Below are 9,767 nucleotides of genomic sequence, written 5' to 3'. Positions count from 1 at the left end.
AGAATAAGTAAAATTATGAAGTTTAAGGTCTCATTTGGTTATACAGATGAGATTATATGAGTTATTTTAAATTATAATAAATAAAATATTATTACAATATAATTTTTTAATATTAGTTTTGTAATGAGATTTAAAAAAGTTAAATTGTTTATTATATTTTGTATGAGAATTTAAAAAAATTGTAATGATGAGATGAGATGAGATGAAATTTTTAGTTTTGGTTAATCGGGCTAAGACTTTTAAAATTTAAAATTATATAATATTTATTTTTTGATATGATTTTTTTTAAATTCTTATAAAGAGAAATGATCAAATTTATGTTAATTTAATATAGCCTATAGGAGTGAATGGCAGATAAAGAAATAAAATAAATAATAGGGACTGAAATGACTTCCAAAATTATATAAATAATAGATTATTTATTTTAATAAAAGAATAAATTTCAAATTGAAATGGTTATGACGGCGACTGTACCCAGCAGACTTGATAATATATGGTCTTTCGTGACTTTGCATGCATTTCTATTTGGGTACCGAACAAAATTCCTATAAATTCCTCCCCAATTCGATTCCCTGGATCATGCAAAACAAAGTTTTGATTCCTTTTAAAGCAAAAGAAGAAGACGAACAAATATTCCCAGGATTTGGATTTCGCAGTGTTTCACTCGGTGGTTGCTGGGAACTGATTCGGTCAACCTGAAGGCTAAGCAAGTCAATCCGTCAACGTGTCCGAGGACTCTCGAGGAACTGAGGCGATTGATGTGTTTTAGCTATCCATGAAGTGGTTTGGGATGAGGAACAAAGAGTTGATGTTATAAATCGGGATTAGAAATAATGGAGTGGCTGAATGTTTCCTTTCCGGTTTGTGCTTTTCATCTATGGTCAATTCTGGTGATCGGTTTCGTATCAAAGGTCTCTGCTAATGCGGAAGGTGCGTGCTATGGGTCTTGTACTATTTATCATGCCTTTATGATGCTTTCTGTTAGTTTTAGATACAGTCGCTATTCTTGAAATTTGATGAGTGTCTTTGGAATTGTCATTTCCATTTATTGTTGTGTGGTGAATTGAATTCCGAGTTCAAAGGAAATTGAGTTTTATTCGTTTAGTAGTTCTATTTGCTCAGTTGCCAAATAATCCTTAAAGAAAATCAAAGGAAAAAGAAAGAAAGCTTGGGAACTTATATGGATTCCTAGGTACAGTAGCTAACTGGCTGTGGTAAAACTCACTGTTTCTTATTTGTTTTTGGATGAATTTATATCTTGGAATTGAAGGATCATTCTAAAAAAAAAAAAAAAACTAGCTTGCTGTTTGTAATTATTGGTGGTTAGGAAGCTTTGGACTTAAAATTTACTGGGCTTTCTGGGACCGTTTACTCGAGGAGAACCAGCTAGACTTGCTGTGAATTGTTTTAAAGGGTATTTTGTCTCATTATTGATTATGCACTTGGTGCAGAGCCTTTCTTGACACTTCAGGAATTTGGGTTCGTTTGTTATCAAGGAGAGTATATAATTGATAACAATTGCATGATGTTTGGGTCTTTTGATTAAATCTTTCTATAGCCCTTATATGTGTTTCCCACTAAGCCAATATAGCATCTATCAGATTGCAATTTAAATACTAAGGATGGACAGCCTGTCTAGTTCTATATTTGTGTAGGCTTCAATTATATCAGTTCCCCCTCCCCCTATTTTATTGTTGGATAAGAATTTCAAATGCAAGGACAGTTTTTCCTTTACTGAATGCTGGTAAAAAGTATGGTTTTAACTGAATTGCATGTTAATTACTTGAAAACTGAGTGCTGGCTGTTTGCAATGTTGAGAGAGCTCCCTTCATAATGTTAAGGAAGCTTGGATGATAAATTTTTTACCTTCAATTTTGAATCTACTAATTGATGTGATGATTACCTTACTCATGTAAGACAGGCGATGCCTTGAATGCATTGAAGAACAGTTTAGACGATCCTATTGGCGTTCTGCAAAGTTGGGATGCTACCCTTGTGAACCCCTGCACTTGGTTTCATGTAACGTGTGATAGCGATAATAGTGTGACACGGGTGTAAGCTTATGTGACTTGCCACTTGGACTTGATGTTACTCTTAAGTTTAAATATTAAAATATGATGATGATACATTTCTGTATCTGTTCCACCCAGTGATCTTGGAAATGCAAATCTGTCTGGTCAACTAGTTCCACAAATTGGCTCGCTTCCAAATCTGCAGTACTTGTAAGTCATCTTCATGTTTACACGCTTTAAGTTTCTTATTTTCTTGTAGCATTTTTTTCATCAACTCAAAGGCAGTGCATGGCTTGGATACCCTTTCGTGCCCTGCATGACTAATGATGGCATGGATGAGCTTCTTATCGAGCCTTCATGTAAATATTCATGTTTACTCGTATAAAATGTCACATAGTACTGTCTTTGTATGAAATATATGTTCAATATATATTCACTTAAAATTTTCTGGAGACAAAATTCGCAAAGATTTGTCAATATGCAAATTTATTCACGTCTTTAAAGGATGTACATCTTCATGGCTAAAAGATGAAATCTTTATTTTATTGTTTTTCCAAGGCGTGGTTTAATTGTTCACTGGTTGCATTAGTGTGTTACTTAAGAGTTATTCATGCTTTAAGGTACACAGATATTATGATGATTCGGTACATAAGTTTCTTCATTTCTCTAGATGCTTAATAGACTACCCTCCCTATCATTGTTGTCTTATTTTACATTGGTCTTTGTATAGTATATTAACTTTCTATTTCATTGCATATTGTATGATATTCATTTTACTCCCTTTGTCCCATTTTGTTCACCCTCTTTGGGGATTTCAACTTTTCATGGAACATCATTGTCAATTTGTTTTTGTAATTTATTGCTTTCCTAATTTTCCCTTATTGTTTTGCTGTTGAGACTATCCTCAAATATTTAGAAGGGCTATTTACCCTCATCATGTCCAAGAAATGTGACATACAAGTATGTGATATAAGTTTCACTCAGTGGAGACATTAATGTTGCAAGTGGTCTCAAATGCATATGAACATCATAATGGGTTGCATTTTATATAATTTTCTAGAAACAACATTTTAAAATATCAGGATGCCTTATGGTGGAGGTTCGTAGGGAGGGTGAGAAAAAAATGATATGGAATCCTGCTAGAAGTCATGGCTTTGTAGTAAAATTCTATTTTGAGGTTATGGTCAGTTGGATGCAGGTAATTTCTTTCCATGAAGGAAGATTTGGAAAATTAGAGAATTGCTAACAGTGGCATTTTTTCACTTGGACAGTAGCTCTAGGAAATATTTTGACAACTAGCAATTTGCAAAATCTCTCAAACGATAGTTATGGATGGTGTGGTGTGTTTAAACCAAATAGAGAGATAGAAGATCACTATGAAATAGCTGGTAAATTGCATCATTGTTGTGGCCTGTTTTGGGTTTCACGAGTTATGCCCAATAGATGATTTATTGGCATGTTGGAAGGGGTAATTTTGAAGTACTCATTGTGGTGAAATTTAGATGGTAGTTACCTTGTATATAATGTATCATACCTGGTGGGAAGTGCATGGAATTTGAGGGTTTTGAATTGAAGTTTCTGCTTTTACACTCCCTCTGAGCAGATATTGGATGCTGGTTCTGAGTTGCTTTCTTAGAGTCGAGTGAGCTTTTGGATCCTTAAACTTTTATATTTTGTTTTTCTTTATTGGTAATTCTCCTGTAAGCTTTGCATCTACTAAGTGGTGCCCCCCTTAACATGTCTTTCTGGTTAATGAAGTACTTATAGAAGATAGATTTTCATCTAGAATGCAAGTGGTTGATATGATATTGGACTAGCCACTTGTACATTTTTGTGGTGATAATGCAGCTCTTTGCACATGTTCACCTGCCGACTACCCGTTTTGTTGTTCAAGAGTTATAGCTAAAAATGCACATTGAGAGTGGATGTTTTCAATTTCATTGGTGGATTACATCTTTCAATATTCAACACCTTGTATATGTTGTAGTCAATACTTTTTGCCATCTATCTCAGGAATGGCTGTCTATTTGTGCCTGTGGTTGTATATTTAGTTGCACATATATTTTATTTGTTCTATTTTTCTACAGATCTTTAAATCATCTTGTTCTGACAGGGAACTTTATAGTAATGTTATAAGCGGAACAATTCCTGATGAGCTTGGGAATTTGACAAACTTGGTGAGCTTGGATCTTTACTTGAACAATTTAAGTGGACCCATTCCAACCAAATTGGGCGACCTTTCAAAACTTCGATTTCTGTATGACCATTTATCCTTCATCTTATGGTCCAAATGGTCCAAGTCAATAAATTCATTTATTTTTTCTTGTTCTTTCTTCTTGGATTATTCTTCTTTTGTCTATTTATTTAGCTCACCTGCCTGAGAACATGTATTCCTATGAGCTAAAACATGGCTAAGTGGACTTGGATAGAAGTTTTATTCTAACTATTATTAGTTTTTTTTTTTTTTTTAACCTAAACTACCCGCATTGTGGTAAATACTTAAATTCGCACACACATGCAGGCATGTGTATGGAGTGAGATAAGGTATTGAAAAGCATTCACTGGAACAATAAAAAGTTGCTTGGGCCAAATATTGCTGGTTCTAACTCCAAATTTGTATATCCATATTGTAGAATAGATTCAGATGGAATATCATTGCACTGTCAGATAAAAACTAAATAAAAAAGATGAACCTGTGGTCGGAACTCCAAAGGCAACATGCTCTGGTATTATATAATTGCTATTGATGATGTTCATCATATAATGGTGCTCAAGATGCTGTTTAGATTTGGGAGGCTTTGGATATGGTAAAGCATAGAAAGCAGTCCCACTATGCTAAATTCTGCACATTAAGTGTAAGAAGTTGGGTCGTTAATTTTAGGTGGTAATGCCCATTCATGTATAAATTTATGGCTTCATTTTTATTATGCTATTATAGGACATTTATGTACTTGCACTACGTGAGGTTAAATGGTACAACTTTTAGAGTTCTCTTTTCGAACAAGTCATCTTTCTCTTATTTTCTCTTCCTTACTTTCTTTTCTCTTTTCTTATTATATTGTTCTAATTTGGTATTTGTGCAAAAATCCTGTCAAAAAATTCTGAAAAAGCCCAGGAAAATACTTTGCATTATACGTTTGTCAATGGTTCCTAGTTGTTGACATATTCAGAACTGTCTGGTACCTTTCCTCTTTTTCTTCCCTCTACCAAGCTGCGGCTTCTTCTTCTCTCTTTCTCCTTTTTCATCTTTGCCACCTTTCCTCGTCTTATCTCTTTGAGATTTCTTTTCTCTTCATGTTGCTTCCCTGCTTCTTCTTCTTAATCATCCTGTATCAGATGCTGTTTAAGGTCTTCATCCATGCCATTAATTAAGTATAACAGCTTTCGGGGGGAAAGTTGCGGATGTTAGGAGCATGTTTTGACCCGTTTATGATGCATATAAATTAAATAGAACTGTTTGGCCAAGTTGTTTAGCTCACACTCTATTTGCCTACATCGTTTAATGTTGTCACCTCCCACTAGCACACTCAACACATGCATTATGTTAGTCTCATATGATCAATGAAAAGAGACTAATGCTAAACTAGACCTCAAGTAATGTGTTTGTCAAACCAGATTACACCTGTTAATCACAGCTGGATGTAGCATGTGATCAAGTGTGATTACAGAAACATCGACATTCTACAATGATTCTTGTCTGAATTAGTATCATGTTGATTGTGTGTACTTATTGGCCATATAACTGATGGATAAATAGTTGTTTTGGCAATGTAATAACATTTTGGTTATCTGTAAAATAACAGTATGTATTTTGTGAAATAGGCGTCTCAACAACAACAGCTTGATAGGACAAATTCCTATGTCTTTAACTAATGTTACAACACTGCAAGTCCTGTGAGTATCATCTTGTTGTCTCATTTTTTCATGATTAAATAATTTTATTTTGTTCCTTACCATGAAACACATTGCAAAAATGTGACATTATCTTCTTTTCCTATCAAATGCAGAGATCTATCAAACAACAAGCTAACAGGAGATATTCCAATTAATGGTTCCTTTTCATTATTTACTCCTATCAGGTGTAGTGAATTTTATTCTATTTTATTTTATTTTTTCCTTGGCAGCATTCTTGATGGTTGATCCAAATTTTTACGAGTTCTTCAGTTGTTGATGGCTTATCCAAATTTTGCAGTTTTAACAATAATCGACTTAATAATTATTCAGCTCCTCCCACTTCTACTCCTCCTCCGTCTCCAACAGTTTCTTCTCCAGGTGCGTTATTAATGATGTTTTCATCATCAATATAAACTCTAATTGTATTGATGATGCCATTTTTAGCTCTTTGGTTCTCTCTTACATATTCAAGAAACTATTTTTTGGCATTTTGACTTTGTTCCCTTAACGATGATCTCACATATGACTCGCCAAGTTTTGCAATATATCCATTTCCATTTTTCCTCCGTTTTATCTTGATTTAATACAAGTTTAAATAATTCATGTGCAATCAATATCTTTGGTAGCAACTGTTTGGAAATGGATTGTATGTGCAATTAATGCCTCAGCAAAGTGGGTTGTTCTGTTCAAAACCTTTTGATGGTGGCTTTATCTCATATCTGATTCAAGTTTGCTGAAGCTTGAAAAACATCTTCATGCCATATACCATCCATCCCCCCTTCCCCTAGGCCTCTTGGCTCCCTCAGCTAGGAAAATGAGAAAGTTGACATTGTTTGGACAGTCAGACTGAACTTTTGGGGATTAGTATTTGATAAGTCTGCTTCACCCTACATAGAAGGGGGAGAGAGAGGGAGTAGGATGATGCTATCCAAGTTAATTTTAAAGTAATCTAGAATGTACATCACACCTAGGTTGAAGTCTCCGAAAAGTTATAAGACCAATGATGAGGTGAGGAGGGAGGGAAGGATGGAGGGGGAGAGAGAGAGAAAGAGAGAGCTAACATGTGCTGCAGTATATCGGTTCTTTCATTATTGCCACCGGTAATTTGTCCTAGAGAGAGAATAAAAAAATGGAGGATGATAGAATAAAAATCAATGATAAAGTCCTATAGATTATATGCCTCATGCTGGGCTGAAGTCTCCCAGGAGTCGGAGAGAGAGCATTTTATGTTGTCTGATCACATTCTGAATTGCACAGGTAGTTCCACTGGAGCAATTGCTGGAGGAGTTGCTGCTGGAGCTGCTCTGCTTTTTGCTGCCCCTGCAATTGCACTTGCTTGGTGGCGACGAAGAAAGCCTGAGGATAATTTCTTTGATGTTCCTGGTTCGTGAGTCGATAATTGTTTTATTTTGTTGTTGCAGATGGATCTCTTTCTTACTTGTTTGTATTTGCAGCCGAGGAAGATCCAGAAGTTCATCTGGGCCAGTTAAAAAGGTTTTCTCTACGTGAGCTGCAAGTTGCATCAGATCACTTTAGCAACAAAAACATTCTGGGAAGAGGTGGATTTGGTAAGGTTTACAAAGGACGCTTGGCTGATGGCTCTCTAGTAGCAGTAAAAAGACTTAAAGAGGAGCGTACCCGGGGTGGGGAGTTGCAGTTCCAAACAGAAATAGAAATGATTAGCATGGCTGTGCATCGTAATCTGCTTCGTCTACGTGGTTTTTGCATGACACCAACAGAACGATTGCTTGTTTATCCCTTTATGGTCAATGGAAGTGTTGCATCACGTTTAAGAGGTATTCTTGTTAGCTGCTTTTCTGTATCCTACTCTTTTTTCTGTACTATGGAATGTTTTATTTGATTTCATGCAACATGCTTTACTTTTATATATTCCCACTTTACCAATTTTGCATGTGACATTAACTTGCTATCTTGGTTAGATTTTAAATCTAAAATCCTACATATGTTTTAGTTTGAGCTAACTGGAAAAAAGAAAAAAAAAAGAGTTGAAATAATCAATGATTTATTGTGTTGGTAAAAAGTTTGTACTTCTTATGGGCTGTACATCCAAACAAATTGTCCATGTTTAAGAATGACACTAATTATATATCTTAAACACCCATGCACACACTAAAATAACTTTCAAATGTTATGTGGCATGTTGTTCTTTTAATTGTCAATTGTCTTCTCATGATTTTATCTATGCATTTTTTAGAACGTCAGGAATCGCAGCCCCCCCTTGATTGGCCCAAACGGAAACGCATTGCATTAGGATCTGCAAGGGGGCTTGCGTATTTGCATGATCATTGTGATCCTAAAATCATTCACCGTGATGTAAAAGCTGCAAACATATTGTTGGATGAAGAGTTTGAAGCAGTTGTTGGCGACTTTGGGTTGGCTAAACTAATGGATTACAAAGATACTCATGTCACTACTGCTGTACGTGGCACAATTGGGCATATAGCACCAGAGTACCTCTCAACTGGAAAGTCTTCAGAGAAAACTGATGTTTTTGGGTATGGGGTCATGCTTCTTGAACTGATAACTGGCCAAAGGGCTTTTGATCTCGCTCGGCTTGCAAACGATGATGATGTTATGTTGCTTGATTGGGTACGTAAATTAGATCTTCACATCATGGATTTACTTGTTAGTAATATATCATTTGATGACATATTAGCAATGTTTTATTGACTTTACATGGTATTAGAATCTTTTCTTGGGTAGCTCAATCTTGAATGAAGAATCTCCTTTTTGTATTAATTTCTGAGGTTATTTGAACTGCTTGACATTAGTTTTGACCATTCAGGTGAAAGGACTTTTGAAAGATAAGAGGTTGGAAACATTGGTCGATGCGGAGCTGCAGGGTAACTATATCGAGGATGAGGTGGAGCAGTTGATCCAAGTGGCCTTACTTTGCACACAAGGCTCCCCGATGGAGCGGCCCAGGATGTCAGATGTCGTTAGAATGCTTGAAGGTGATGGATTGGCAGAAAGATGGGAAGAGTGGCAGAAGGAGGATGTGTTCCGTCAAGACTTCAATAATATGGCCCTCCCAAATGCTAGTTGGATCATAGATTCCGCTTCCCACATCCCTCCGGATGAATTATCGGGTCCTAGATGACCCTTTCTTGGCTTACCTATAAATTTTATCATGAAGGCCCCTTTTCTATTTGAGATTGATATTTACTATATATGTGCATTTCATTTTTCTTCTATTCATTTCGTTTCTCTCTCACACTCTCTTTTTGTGTATTTCTATTGCCAGTGCACTTTAAATGTCGCAACTCAGGATTGTTGTGGTTTCTAGAGGTTTACCACCTAGCAAACGGGTAGGAAAGTGCCATGGAAGTACCACCATTTGGTATATGATGTACTAATGATGTAATGAATAATTATAGTTCTATTTACTCCTTTCAATCCTTGCTTTCTTTGCTCTAGGCATTCATAAATTACTATAAACCACCTCCTCCTGCAATTTGCCTTCATCCTCCGCGGACTTGTTTAAATGACATGTACATCAAAACTTAAATTGGGAACAATCGATTGTGCTCTAATTTCAATGTTAGAAATATTAGATCAAAGTGTATAGTGAAAGCGATATTTCCTAGTTAAAAATAGCTTGGATCTAGTGCGGTTATTCAAAGGACTCTCTGTCGTCGTTATAATTCATTCAAAACCTCCTGTATCGATGGAGTGTGCTACGTGGTAAGACCATAGTAATACCCACATATTCCACATTCTAAATACCGAGATTAGAGAGAATTTGTGAGAGAGAGATTTTCACTTTTTGTGTTACAAGCCATATTTTTCACGAAGGGGAGGGTTTATATAATAGCTCCTCCTTTCTGTAACTCATGGCTG

At 35.7% G+C, this 9,767-nt stretch overlaps 1 protein-coding gene across 2 annotated transcripts; it reads left to right on the top strand.

Moving 5' to 3' along the window:
• The first annotated feature begins 484 nt into the window (after positions 1-484).
• On the top strand, positions 485-9,323 carry LOC122313202 (BRASSINOSTEROID INSENSITIVE 1-associated receptor kinase 1-like). 2 transcript variants are annotated; one of them, XM_043127983.1, is made up of 11 exons: positions 485-930; positions 1,918-2,054; positions 2,151-2,222; positions 4,126-4,269; positions 5,835-5,906; positions 6,020-6,091; positions 6,205-6,284; positions 7,164-7,289; positions 7,361-7,702; positions 8,122-8,516; positions 8,713-9,323. In XM_043127983.1, the coding sequence occupies exons 1-11, from the start codon at positions 922-924 to the stop codon at positions 9,025-9,027; spliced, it is 1,764 nt and encodes a 587-aa protein (XP_042983917.1). In that variant the 5' UTR covers positions 485-921; the 3' UTR covers positions 9,028-9,323. The 2 variants fall into 2 exon arrangements, with proteins under 2 accessions (XP_042983917.1, XP_042983916.1); XM_043127982.1 differs by having other exon boundaries at positions 486-930; positions 1,922-2,054.
• Positions 9,324-9,767: the final 444 nt, after the last annotated feature.

This window comes from Carya illinoinensis, chromosome 6 (assembly GCF_018687715.1).
Source record: "Carya illinoinensis cultivar Pawnee chromosome 6, C.illinoinensisPawnee_v1, whole genome shotgun sequence".
NCBI lineage: Eukaryota > Viridiplantae > Streptophyta > Magnoliopsida > Fagales > Juglandaceae > Carya > Carya illinoinensis.
Note: the sequence above shows the minus strand (reverse complement) of the source record. Positions and strands in the feature narration are given on the sequence as shown.